Consider the following 14,496-nt stretch of genomic DNA (forward strand, 5'->3'; position numbering starts at 1 on the left):
GTATTGGTCTGCCATATAGCACGCTTCTGTCTATTTGAGCTGGACAGTATGTCTAGGTAATCCTGTCTAACCTGGCATTAAAAAAATGTGGCATGTATTACAACTGCATAAGTGTTGTTCTCCACTTTCTGGAGGACTGAGTTTTGAAATCAGTGGAATTTGAGTGTGATAGCTAAGGAGATGGAGAAAACACCTGTCTCCGGATTACATCTTCAAACTAAGGGTAACCATGGTATCTGACAGGAGACACGTCCAACCATGAATAGTCTAGCTAGCTACATTTTCAGATATTACACATTTCTAATTGACAGAAAGAGCCATTTGCTTGGCTAGCTAAAGCCTAATGTTATCTAGTTAATGTTCAACCTGGTTGGTTAGCTACCTGCAGATTCATGCAGGGTAGTAATGTCATGAGTTGTGATTATGGTTCATTGTTTACCATACTAACTAGCTAGAGGGGAGTGGTTTTGAGTACAGATTTGAAAACCTCTAGCTGGCCGGCTGGCTAGCATTACGTGTATGAGCTTATTATTTGTATCTCAGAGCCATTTGCTTAGCTAGCTATAGCCTAATGTTAGCTAGCTAACTTTAGATTACCAACCAGGTTCACTTGTAGATTCATGCAGGATAGTAACATCATTATGTGATTATGGTTCATTAGGGTTCATTGTTTACCTAACTAGCTAGGTAACTACATGTCTTAACAAAAGACTCTACTATGCAAGTAACCATTTAGAGTGCATTCGTAAATTCAGTCTGGCCATCTACACCGATTTCAGAGCACTCTTGTCTGAGTGTGCGAGACAGCGCAGAATAACTGAGGAATTTACAAATGCTCACACCCGTTGAATATGGCCGGTGTCAGTAAACTCATCAGCCAGAGTGTCTGCTGTGCGCTCTGAACGCGAAGTGCTCTGAATTTACGAACGGGCAATCTGACAGCACAGTTGCAGTCACCAACGCTCTGGATAACAACGCTCTGCAAAGGGAAAGTAATGTTGTTGTTGCTGTTCTCGCTCACTTAGATGTCTGGAAGTAGCTAGCAACTTAGGTTGTGTGCTTGACTGCTGTTAGTACATTCGGATGAACCCTTAAAGAGATGGGTGGGGCTAAAGCTTAAGAGGTTGTGAACGAGGCTGAATGGGTGTAGACAAAGAAGAGCTCTCCAATAGTCGTACCAAAACATTCAAAGGACATTCTCTCAAAAGTTAGTTTACAAGTTTATCGACTTTCAAAGCAAAATTACTTTCCCACTGTTCCTCAACTGTAGTTTTGTAGCTCTGAGTCTTTACTTTTATCCAATGTAAAAAACACAATTCAATATTTTGCTACATAAGACCGATTTGAGCCGGACGGTCACATACGGTCTTTATATTAGATAAATCTCAAGAAAGGAATAAAGGAAGGGACTATTCACACCAAGGCTGGTTGTCGAAATCGTCTTCTCCATCATGATACGTGAACAGAATCTCGTGACCGATGGCGATGTCCTGGTGCCTTGGATTAGCATGATTTATTATCCTGATTATCCTTATTATCCTGAGCTGGTGCTTGAATTGGAGACCTGTATTTTAACCCAAAAGTTCTCTAGTAGCCACTGCTTACCTGCAAAATTGTCGCATCAGATACCTCCATGTTGTCATTCAGTGCAGCCTGGATGGTAAACATGGGTGTACTTTTCAAAAGGGGAGGGTTGGAGGGGGGTTGAGTACAGATTTGAAAACCTTCCCCTAGAAACCAAATGGAGTGGCAGGACATTAAGATGCTAATTTTTAAGCAGAGTTTTGGCAAATTATGTATATCTACGGTTCTGCTGTGTCACCATGACCTGCTGGCCCATTTGTCTTCCTGGCACCAACCTGACACACACACACACAATTCCATTCAGGAAGTGGCTGAGATTTCAAATCATCGATGTAGAAAGTGCTCCAATAAAACTTTTCTCAAATCTAAACATGTTTTTCAGAATATGAAAAATAAGCCTGAATGACAAAGAAATTTTAATAAAGTACACTACCTTTTCAAAAGTTTGGGGTCACTTAGAAATGTCCTTGTTTTTGAAAGAAACACTCTTTTTTTGTCCATTAAAATAACATCAAATTGATCAGAAATACAATGTAGACATTGTTAATATTGTAAATGACAATTGTAGCTGGAAACAATTGTAGCTGGATTTTTTATGGAATATCTACACAGGCGTACAGAGGCCCATTATCAGCAACCATCACTCCTGTGTTAACTAATCCAAGTTGATAATTTTAAAAGGTGAATTGATCATTAGAAAACCCTTTTGCAATTATGTTAGCACAGCTGCAAACTGTTTGTCTGATTAAAGAAGCAATAAAACTGGCCTTCTTTAGACTAGTTGAGTATCTGGAGCATCAGCATTTGTGGGTTCGATTACAGGCTCAAAATGGCCAGAAACAAAGAACTTTCTTCTGAAACTCGTCAGGCTATTCTTGTTCTGAGAAATTAAGGCTATTCCATGCGAGAAATTGCCAAGAAACTGAAGATCTCATACAACGCTGTCTACTACTCCCTTCACAGAACAGAGCAAACTGGCTCTAACCAGTATAGAAAGAGGAGTGGGAGGCCCCGGTGCACAACCTATCCAAGAGGACAAGTACATTAGTGTCTAGTTTGAGAAACAGACGCCTCACAAGTCCTCAACTGGCAGCTTCATTAAATAGTGTCTTATAGTACCCGCAAAACACCAGTCTCAATGTCAACAGTGAAGAGGCAGCTTCTGGATGCTGGCCTTCTAGGCAGAGTTGTAAAGAAAAAGCCATATCTCAGACTGGCCAATAAAAATAAAATATTAAGATGGGCAAAAGAACACAGACACTGGACAAAGGAAGATTGGAAAAATGTGTTATGGACAGACAAATCTAAGTTTGAGGTGTTCGGATCACAAAGAAAAACATTTGTGAGACAGAAAAAATAAAAAGAGGCTGGAGGAGTGCTTGACGGCATCTGTCAAGCATGGTGGGGTAAAAGGGATCTTGAAGAAGGAAGGCTATCACTCCATTTTGCAACGTCATGCCATACCCTGCAGATGGCGCTTAATTGGAGCCAATTTCCTCCTACAACAGGACAATGACCCAAATCAGAGCTCCAAACTATGCAATAACTATTTAGGGAAGAAGCAGTCAGCTGGTATTCTGTGTATAATGGAGTGGCCAGCACAGTCACCGGATCTCAACCGTATTGAGCTGTTGTGGGAGCAGCTTGACAATATGGTACATAAGAAGTGCCCATCAAGCCAATCCAACTTGTGGGAGGTGCTTCAGGAAGCATGGGAGGAAATCTCTTCAGATGACCTCAACAAATTGACAATTAGAATGCCAAAGGTCTGCAAGGCTGTAATTGCTGCAAATGGAGGATTCTTTGACGAAAACAAAGTTTGAAGGACACTATTATTTCAATTAAAAATCAATATTTATAACCTTGTCAATGTCTTGACTATATCTCCTATTCATTTTCCAACTCATTTCATGTATGTTTTCATGGAAAACAAGGACATTTCTAAGTGACCCCAAACATTTGAACGGTAGTGTATATTGGGTCATATCTTAAGCTGTAGGCCTGAATAGCATAATTTCCACAAGACTACAAACATTGAGCTCAGCTGGAGGGTAAAAAACACATTTACACCGTAAGCGGTTAAAAAGACACTTTAAAGCACGTGTCAAACTCCTTCCACGGAGGGCCGAGCGGTTGCAGCTTTTCGCTCCTCCCTTGTACTTGATTGATGAATTGAGGTCACTGATTAGTAAGGAACTCCCCTCACCTGGTTGTTTAGGTCTTAATTGAAAGTAAAAAACTAAAACCTGCAGACACTCGGCCCTCCGTGGAATGAGTTTGACAACCCTGCTTTAAATGGTCTTTTTAACTGTTTTTAAGGGGGAAATATGCTTTTTACCGTACAACTGAGCTTCACCGTTTGGAGTCTTGTAAAGTTTTACAGCCCTGCTTTAGAGGTTCATGCTGAGGCATCATCCTGGTTTTGAAGTGAACAGATGAGGATGAGGTATTGGTTGTGTATGTAACATTTCCATGTGTATAAAGGAAGCTTCAGTGAATTATGCCCCTATACTGTACATCATCAAGTTAAAGGTCAACTAACCATAAGGTGGACAGGCTGAGGGGCCGTGTTAGACTACACCCTGTTTTCATGGACAGAAACGAAGCACAGAGAGACAGAGACGGACGGGACAGACACACTGAACACCAGATTCACACAAGGGATTGTAAACAGGTGTTAAAAATAACTGCCAACACGCACACTCACCTATGTCTTACTATACTTGTGAGGACTTTTTGGGGATCAACAATTGATTATCATTCAAAATCCTACTTTCCCTAACCGGTAAGCCAAACCCTTAACCCCCTAATCCTAAAATAGCCTTTTTTACAAGTGAGGACCGTCAAAATGTCCTCACTAACCTTAACCCCTGGGCCTAAAATAGCCTTTTTACAAGCAAGGACCGGCAAAATGTCCTCACTTCTGAATTTGAGTTGGTTTAGTATTCTAGTGAGGACTTCTGGTACTCACAAGTACAGTAAAATGTGTACACACACACACACACACACACACACACACACACACACACACACACACACACACACACACACACACACACACACACACACACAATGTCCATAACAAACCAAACCCCTGTGTTCAGATCTACAAAGACAACTTCAACACACCTCTAAGAAAAAAAGAGAATCCCCTATAAAAGTTAACTGGAGCTCTATCTAAGGTTGAAAATCTATTCAACTTGTCAATGTTTACACCGTGCTAGTCCATATTCACAAACTACTGTCTGCACACCAAAACGTATTTTTCTGAAAACAGACCGGAAGCAAACCTGTGAAATGAAAGTAGCAGGAGTTGTTCGTTTTTAAAGTACATTAAACCATTTAGTGAATGTATATGGCCATAGGAAAAATAACTACTCAGTTAATAGCTTCCAATTGATTCATTCACCCCCCCCCCCCCTCCTCTCCCCTGTAACTATCCCCCAGATCATTGCTGCAAATGAGAATGTGTTCTCAGTCAATTTACCTTGTAAAATAAGAGTTAAAGAAAATACCAACAATACTTCTATGTGGGTTAGATTGAGTTGAGCCTTAATACCATCATCCCCATTCTACTTTGAAGTATGATAACCATAGTTTGCCGGGGTCCACTCACAGTCCCAGACAGATTAGCCAGGATCCAGTCATTTATTAGCTCAAGATAATGTTCATCTCCTGTAATAACCTCCCAACCACAGCATTAGCTTGGTTATGTCATATTAAGAATGGCTGAGAGTAAATATAGATGAGTCGGTCGGGTTACAGTTACCCTTCTCAACAGACTGCTTTGGCATTGGATTGCTTTGTTAAGATTAGTCGCTGGTCTCTCACACGGACTGACTGAGGTGGTTCTAGCCTAGTTTTCACTGGGGGCTTTTAGTTGTCATGAGCCAACATAAAATATTCTCACATAATTTTGTTCTGTTACTGGCCTCCTTATAGAGTGTGTTTCTACCTGGAACATGGAATAAGGCCTGAGCATTGTATGGTTTCTCCAGGCTAATATCGGCCAGATGTTTGAATGTTGTGCCAAGAACACTACGAGAACTGAACAAAGCTGGGATCTCCTGGCAAGAGGCCAAAGCCCTCATACAGAAGAGAGTGAGGTGGAGAGCCATGGTGGACGCCCAATGTTGTGTCAAGAACACTACGAGAACTGAACAAAGCTGGGATCTCCTGGCAAGAGGCCAAAGCCCTCATACAGAAGAGAGTGAGGTGGAGAGCCATGGTGGACGCCCAATGTTGTGCCAGTGGCACCCTGAACTAGTAGCACAAATTGGAAATGTATCATCTTAACATCCCTCATACCCTCCATCCCTTGAAAGTTCTTCCCTGGTTCTCCTTCCATTCTTTCCCATAAATGCTTGTCTGTATCGTTGGGCCCTGTTTCTCCTTAACTTGTCTGTATCGTTGGGCCCTGTCTCTCCTTAACTTGGCTGTATCGTTGGGCCCTGTCTCTCCTTAACTTGGCTGTATCGTTGGGCCCTGCCTCTACTTAACTTGGCTGTATCGTTGGGCCCTGCCTTTACTTAACTTGGCTGTATCGTTAGGCCCTGTCTCTCCTTAACATGGATGTATCGTTGGGCCCTGTCTCTCCTTAACTTGGATGTATCGTTGGGCCCTGCCTCTACTTAACTTGGCTGTATCGTTGGGCCCTGTCTCTACTTAACTTGGCTGTATCGTTGGGCCCTGCCTTTACTTAACTTGGCTGTATCGTTGGGCCCTTTTCTCTCCTTAACTTGGCTGTATCGTTGGGCCCTGCCTCTACTTAACTTGGCTGTATCGTTGGGCCCTGTCTCTACTTAACTTGGCTGTATCGTTGGGCCCTGCCTTTACTTAACTTGGCTGTATCGTTGGGCCCTGTCTCTCCTTAACATGGATGTATCGTTGGGCCCTTTTCTCTCCTTAACTTGGATGTATCGTTGGGCCCTGCCTCTACTTAACTTGGCTGTATCATTGGGCCCTTTTCTCTCCTTAACTTGGCTGTATCGTTGGGCCCTTTTCTCTCCCTAATTTGGCTGTATCGTTGGGCCCTGCCTCTACTTAACTTGGCTGTATCGTTGGGCCCTGCCTCTACTTAACTTGGCAGTATCGTTGGGCCCTTTTCTCTCCTTAACTTGTCTGTATTTTTGGGTCCTTTTCTCTCCTTAACTTGGATGTATCGTTGGGCCCTTTTCTCTCCTTAATTTGGCTGTATCGTTGGGCCCTGCCTATACTTAATTTGGCTGTATCGTTGGGCCCTGTCTCTCCTTAACTTGGCTGTATAATTGGGCCCTGCCTCTACTTAACTTGGCTGTATCATTGGGCCCTTTTCTCTCCTTAACTTGGCTGTATCGTTGGGCCCTGCCTCTACTTAACTTGGCTGTATCGTTGGGCCCTGCCTCTACTTTAATTGGCTGTATCGTTGGGCCCTGCCTCTACTTAACTTGGCTGTATCGTTGGGCCCTGCCTCTACTTTAATTGGCTGTATGCCCTGCCTCTACTTAACTTGGCTGTATCGTTGCACCCTTTTCTCTCCTTAACTTGGCTGTATCGTTGGGCCCTGTCTCTCCTTAACTTGGCTGTATCGTTGGGCCCTTTTCTCTCCTTAACTTGGCTGTATCATTGGGCCCTGTCTCTACTTAACTTGGCTGTATTGTTGGGCCCTTTTCTCTCCTTAACTTGGCTGTATCGTTGGGCCCTTTTCTCTCCTTAACTTGGCTGTATCGTTGGGCCCTTTTCTCTCCTTAACTTGGCTGTATCGTTGGGCCCTGCCTCTACTTAACTTGGCTGTATTGTTGGGCCCTTTTCTCTCCTTAACTTGGCTGTATGGTTGGGCCCTGTCTCTCCTTAACTTGGCTGTATCGTTGGGCCCTGCCTCTACTTAACTTGGCTGTATCGTTGGGCCCTGCCTCTCCTTAACTTGGCTGCATCGTTGGGCCCTGTCTCTCCTTAACTTGGCTGTATCGTTGGGCCCTGTCTCTACTTAACTTGGCTGTATCGTTGGGCCCTGCCTCTCCTTAACTTGGCTGCATCGTTGGGCCCTGTCTCTACTTAACTTGGCTGTATCATTGGGCCCTGTCTCTACTTAACTTGGCCAAGCCCTGCTACAAACCGTAAACACAACCCAGTACTGCTCTTTGTAGGGCTCAGACTGAGGGCTCTGAAATTGTAGTGTATGTGTGTGTGTGTGTGTGGGGCGAGGCATACCAAACCCTGTGCAGTCACCGCTTGTTTCTGCCTGCATGGCTAAATAGCAAGAGCCTCAAAATCAGCACAACAGGATCAATAGGTACGCAGGGTCCAGACAGTCAGACACACACACATAGGCACACACTCACACTCTAATCACCCTGGTCTGGCCCTAAACACAGGGAGCGTCTCCAAAAGCATATTTTCTACTTGTTATGTGGTCTGCCCACTGGTGAAAAAACATGTAGCTAAAGATTTCTAGGAAGGCCCAACAGAACTTGCATCTCAGAGGCACATCTGGTAAATATATGTAAAGGGTAGAAATACTAAAACAGGTTGGGGTAGAAACGATGACGGAACTAGAGACACGCTGAGAGTTTCAGGGGCATTTAGATAGAAGCGTGGTAGAGGAAATAGTGTAGTGACTAAGAGAGGAGAGAGAATGAGAGAGGCAGAGAGAGGCGGAGAAAGGAGGAAGATGTTTCACCGTTGTTGAGGAAGACTGGGCCAGTTCCAAATCAAATCAAAATTTATTGGTCACATACTCATGGTTAGCAGATGTTATTGGTCACATACACATGGTTAGCAGAAGATATTGGTCACATGGTTAGCAGATGTTATTGTACACATACACATGGTTAGCAGATGTTATTGGTCACATACACATGGTTAGCAGATGTTATTGTACACATACACATGGTTAGCAGATGTTAATGGTCACATACACATGGTTAACAGATGTTAATACGAGTGTAGCGAAATGCTTGTGCTTCTACTTCCGACAGTACAGTAATATCTAAATGTAATCTAACAATTCCCTAACAACTACCTAATACACACAAATCTAAAGGGCTGAATGAGAATATGTGCATATAAATATATGGATGAGCGATGGCCAAGCGGCATAGGCAAGGTGCAATAGATGGTATAAAATATAGTATATACATATGATATGAGTAATGTAAGATATGTAAACATTATTAAAGTGGCATTATTTAAAGTGACTACTGATCCACTTATTAAAGTGGCCAGTGATTTGGTCTCAATGCAGGCAGCAGCCTCTCTGAGTTAGTGATTGCTGTTTAGCAGTCTGATGGCCTTGAGGTAGAAGCTGTTTTTCAGTCTCTCAGTCCCAGCTTTGATGTACCTGTACTGACCTCGCCTTCTGGATATTAGAGGTATGAACAGAAAGTGGCTCGGGTGGTTGCTGTCCTTGATGATCTTTTTGGCCTTCCTGTGACGTTGGGTGCTGTAGGTGTACTGGAGGGCAGGTAGTTTGCTCCCAGTGATGCGTTGTGCAGACCTCACCACCCTCTGGAGAGCGTTGTGGATAAGGGCGGTACAGTTGCCTGTCGGGCTGTGATACAGCCCGACAGGATGCTCTCGACTGTGCATCTGTAAAAGTTTGTCAGGGTTTTGGATGACAAGCCAAATTTCTTCAGCCTCCTGAGGTTGAAGAGGCGCTGTTGCACCTTCTTCACCACACTGTCTGTGTGGGTGGACCAATTCAGTTTGTCTGTGAGGTGTACGCCGAGGAACTTAAAACTTTCCACCTTCTCCATTGCTGTCCCTTAGATGTGGATGGGGGGGTGCTCCCTCTGCTGTTTCCTGAAGTCCACAATCATCTCCTTAGCACTGCCTTCATTGACAACCAATCAAATGAACACGGAACTCTGTGGTTCCCGGAGACTGCTCAGCGTCTGACTACATCCCAAATGACACCCTATAGGGCTCTGTTCAAAAGTAGTGCACTTCATAGGGAATAAGGTGGAATTTTGGACACATCATGATGGCCAGTCGTTATCTAAATTGTTATCAGAAGTTTATGTAAACTGGAAGCGATAAGTGTTTGCAGCAGTTTTTTGGGAAAAGCCTATTGCCAGGTGAACTAAAGACCCCCGGGGAAAGACAGACACTAGAATCAAACTATTTGTGTATAATTTTAGCTACCCACAATTCAGTAACACATATCACAAACTCAAAACCAGAGAAAGCTCACTAATAAAAACTACTTTAGTAGGCATTATTATTGTCATTGCTTTTTTATTTAGCCAACTTTTGAAATTATTAAAATGATATGTTCTACATGCTTTTGTCACCTGTATGAACCTTATCCATACCCACTCTGACCTTCTAGAAGTCCAGGAACAAAGTGAGACTTAGTTTCAGAGAGGAGAGGCCACACCACCCAGATGTGAATGTGAGAGAGGGGCGAGGCCACACCACCCAGGTATTCATGTGAGAGAAGAGTGAGTCCACATCCGCCAAGGTATTTATGTGAGAGATGAGCGAGGCCCCACCACCCAGGTATTCATGTGAGAGAGGGGAGAGGCCACACCACCCAGGTATTCATGTGAGAGAGGAGAGAGGCAACACCACCCAGGTATTCATGTGAGAGAGGGGAGAGGCCACACCACCCAGGTATTCATGTGAGAGAGGAGCGAGGCCACACCACCCAGGTATTCATGTGAGAGAAGAGTGAGTCCACATCCGCCAAGGTATTTATGTGAGAGATGAGCGAGGCCCCACCACCCAGGTATTCATGTGAGAGAGGAGCGAGGCCACACCACCCAGGTATTCATGTGAGAGAGGGGAGAGGCCACACCACCCAGGTATTCATGTGAGAAAGGGGAGAGGCCACACCACCCAGGTATTCATGTGAGAGAGGAGAGAGGCCACACCACCCAGGTATTCATGTGAGAGAGGCCACACCACCCAGGTATTCATGTGAGAGAGGGGAGAAGCCACACCACCCAGGTATTCATGTGAGAGGAGAGGCCACACCACCCAGGTATTCATGGGAGAGAGGAGCGAGGCCACACCACCCAGGTATTCATGTGAGAGAGGGGAGAGGCCCCACCACCCAGGTATTCATGTGAGAAAGGGGAGAGGCAACACCACCCAGGTATTCATGTGAGAGAGGCCACACCACCCAGGTATTCATGTGAGAGAGGCCACACCACCCAGGTATTCATGTGAGAGAGGGGAGAGGCCACACCACCCAGGTATTCATGTGAGAGAGGGGAGAGGCCACACCACCCAGATATTCATGTGAGAGGAAAGAGGCCACACCACCCAGGTATTCATGTGAGAGAGGGGAGAGGCCACACCACCCAGTTATTCATGTGAGAGGAGAGAGGCCACACCACCCAGGTATTCATGTGAGAGGAGAGAGGCCACACCACCCAGGTATTCATGTGAGAGGAGAGAGGCCACACCACCCAGGTATTCATGTAAGAGAGAGGAGAGGCCACACCACCCAGGTATTCATGTGAGAGGAGAGAGGCCACACCACCCAGGTATTCATGTGAGAGGAGAGAGGCCACACCACCCAGGTATTCATGTAAGAGAGGGGAGAGGCCACACCACCCAGGTATTCATGTGAGAGGAGAGAGGCCACACCACCCAGGTATTCATGTGAGAGAGGGGAGAAGCCACACCACCCAGGTATTCATGTGAGAGAGGGGAGAGGCCACACCACCCAGGTATTCATGTGAGAGAGGGGAGAGGCCACACCACCCAGGTATTCATGTGCGAGAGGGGAGAGAGATCCCTGTGTGATGACTCAGGGGAGAGTTCTCAACTCCTGCCAAAGACGTGTTCCAACATTAAATCTTCACCAGCAGGCCAACAGCGACCCATTACTTTTACAGTTTAATCCATACGGGAGTGCTCCAGGTTTATGCCCTTATAATCTATGGACCACTGAGCTCTGGGTAGAGGAGGAGGCGAGGAAGAGAGGATGAGGAGAGGATTGAGGACTCCCCATGGAGAGTGCTGTTAGACAGGGTCACAGAGAGATACATAATGTACTGCAGCCCTCCAGACCAAATGAAAAAACATTCCAGAGTAGTGGAGACAGGCTCATGGTAAGAGGCAAAACATTCTAGATCACTCCATACAGATTGACCAAACATCATGTGAGGGAACAGTTTCTACAATAGAGGTTGGCCCAGAGCTGTTCACTTTAACCCACTTACAATGGACAGAGTCCATTTGAGCAGCAGCCAGTGCATTGCATGGACATCGCTCAACTCCGGGTCCAGCTATCTCTCTCTATAACGCCATGTTCTGAACTCAGAGACTCGGAGCATAGTTTCACAAATGATGTGGCAACAGAATATGGCCATGAATATGACATTCCTGAATTTTGGTCCCTTAGATTGCACCACTCAGGAGAGACACCATTTACATGGTTACTGGAGCAAAACAATTAGGGCTCCCTTCCCCATTTTTTTACTCATGATATCTATAGCTTATTACGTTTTACATATTATTTGTCCTTTGTAGTAGTGGTTAATAAACGTGCAGTATATAAAATGCATATTTTCCTTGGCTGTATGGAGGGAGCTGTGTTAGGTCAACATGTAACCCATCCTGTCTGCCTGTCCCTGGACTTTGTCACAGCCCAGTTCAATCTATTTACCTTCACTATTGATCTGGTGCAGTCGGACTGGCTGAAAAAGGAAAGGCTGCCGTTTGCTCAACCAACAACCTTTTCCCATGTGTGCAAACACAGGACTCTGCAACTGTTGTCTGATATAAGATTTGATAAGTGTAAATGCCCTGGACTGTGCAATATTGGATCGAACAAGAAAGGGCATCGGCTCACATGCTAAAGATTTGATACTAAAAAGAGCAATAGATCCGATTTAGAAAAAAAGGAGTATTGTGTTGTAAGATAGATGATTGTTGTCAGAGATAAATGTCAGTTACTGTAGGTGGAATCAGATACAGTAGGAGTGTCATACATTTCAACACATCACACTCTCTCTACAGTGCTGACAATCACATGACGAGACAAACGAGTGTGTGAAAAGGTACGGGGTGTAGCAGTCTACCTGATGACGTCATAGAGCCAGGGTCCATCAGCGAGGCTGATCTCACAGCAGACAGCAAACCCAGGGGGAAGAGGAGGAGGAAGGATGGAGCAGACATGACAGGGGGAGCTTTCCTTTGCTGGAGAGAGAGAAACAGACAATTGTCAGCGATGTTACCCAATGACATCCCTGTGTGAAATACTGAGCCAATATCTTCTTTACCCTGCACTCTCTTCCTTTCCCTACTACCCAACCCCCCCCCCCCCCCCCCCCCCCCCCCCTCTCCACCCTTATCTGCCCTGCAAGCACAAACTGTGACTGACATTTATTTTCAGCTGGCCTATGTGAAACCTAACCCCGGACAGCACATAATTAACATCCAAGCAGCTACAGAGACGCTCCACACTACTGTGCACAAGGTACTGTATGTTGCCCAATGTGTTTGTAGTGTGCGTGCGTGCGTGTCCATAATATAAGAGGCACAGTATAACTTGTGTGCATATGAAATAGTTCCCTCAAAGGCTTTATGCATTGATTGTATGGCTGTCAGCCAGGTCATTGAGACATCAACAGAAATCTACAGATGTGACAGTCTGGTGACTGACTGGAACATTATGCTCCATTCTCTTACACTGCCAGCTTGGGATATTTCATTTTATGCCTGCTATAGCGACAAGCAAAAATGTAAATGCAATACATTTTGTATTTCAAACGCACTCCAATGTATAATTAAGCTGACCTTCAATGGCCTACCCTTAGTGAGTTAGCAAACATCCATTCGATATGACTACAGTAGTTGCTGACTGTAACCTTTACAGTTCCAGGTGGTCCCGTGCGGTGCCATCCTCCTAAAACTAAAATAGCAGTTCTCATGAAGGCGGCGTGGCAGTGACACAGCAACACTGACAAACTGTTGTGGTTCACCAAGGGGAACAGATTCTACATGTGGCAAGTCCAGACCCTATATATAGGCCAACCTCCGTCTCTCTCCCTTTGTCTCTCTCTCTCTCTCTCTCTCTCTCTCTCTCTCTCTCTCTCTCTCTCTCTCTCTCTCTCTCTCTCTCTCTCTCTCTCTCTCTCTCTCTCTCTCTCTCTCTCTCTCTCTCTCTCTCTCTCTCTCTCTCTCTCTCTCTCTCTCTCTCTCTCTGTCTGTCTGTTAGAATAACGACCTGGCTATGTTAGAATAACGACCTGGCCATGTTAGAAAAACGACCTGGCCATGTTAGAAAAACGACCTGGCCATGTTAGAAAAACGACCTGGCTATGTTAGAATAACGACCTGGCCATGTTAGAATAACGACCTGGCCATGTTAGAATAACGACCTGGCCATGTTAGAATAACGACCTGGCCATGTTAGAAAAACGACCTGGCCATGTTAGAATAACGACCTGGCCATGTTAGAATAACGACCTGGCTATGTTAGAATAATGACCTGGCCAAGATGTGTTTTATGACAAAGCCACCTATGACAACAATGCAGAGACCGGCAGAACAGGAAGGACTAGAAATTCAAACCTATTGGACTGAAATAGACACTGTTGTGAAAACCTGAAGTGTCAGCATCAAGGCAAAGTAGGTTGAGAATGGGTTACATATATGCTACATTTGGTTTTGAAATGTTTTTATGTATTGTATGGCATTTGTGACAAGTATCAAATGTTATCCTACATATGATCTGTCCATTGAGAAGCATAGGAGCTCAATTATATATACACTGAGTGTACAAAATATTAGGAACAGTGTGGTCCTAATATTGAGTTGCACCCCCTTTTGCCCTCAGGACAGTCTCAATTCGTCGGGGCATGGAAGCTCACTCATATCTGTAATATAAACAAACCACTTCCTGAGAGTCAAAGCCCATCTGTTGCGTGTGTGTTTACAGGCCAGGAGGCCAAGATATACAAGGCAGGGATTCAAAAG

General features: G+C 44.8%; 1 protein-coding gene across 2 annotated transcripts in view; it reads right to left on the reverse strand.

Annotated features, from left to right (window-relative positions):
• LOC139389699 (growth hormone receptor-like) overlaps window positions 1-14,496 on the reverse strand; it is an 88,250-nt gene that overhangs the window by 33,807 nt on the left and 39,947 nt on the right. For both annotated transcript variants that reach the window (XM_071136593.1, XM_071136592.1), the window contains one exon: window positions 12,597-12,714. In XM_071136593.1, the coding sequence (XP_070992694.1) occupies window positions 12,597-12,693 (97 nt within the window). In that variant the 5' untranslated portion in view covers window positions 12,694-12,714. The remainder of the gene's footprint in view (window positions 1-12,596; window positions 12,715-14,496) is intronic.

Source organism: Oncorhynchus clarkii, chromosome 30 (genome assembly GCF_045791955.1).
Source record: "Oncorhynchus clarkii lewisi isolate Uvic-CL-2024 chromosome 30, UVic_Ocla_1.0, whole genome shotgun sequence".
NCBI classification, from domain to species: domain Eukaryota; kingdom Metazoa; phylum Chordata; class Actinopteri; order Salmoniformes; family Salmonidae; genus Oncorhynchus; species Oncorhynchus clarkii.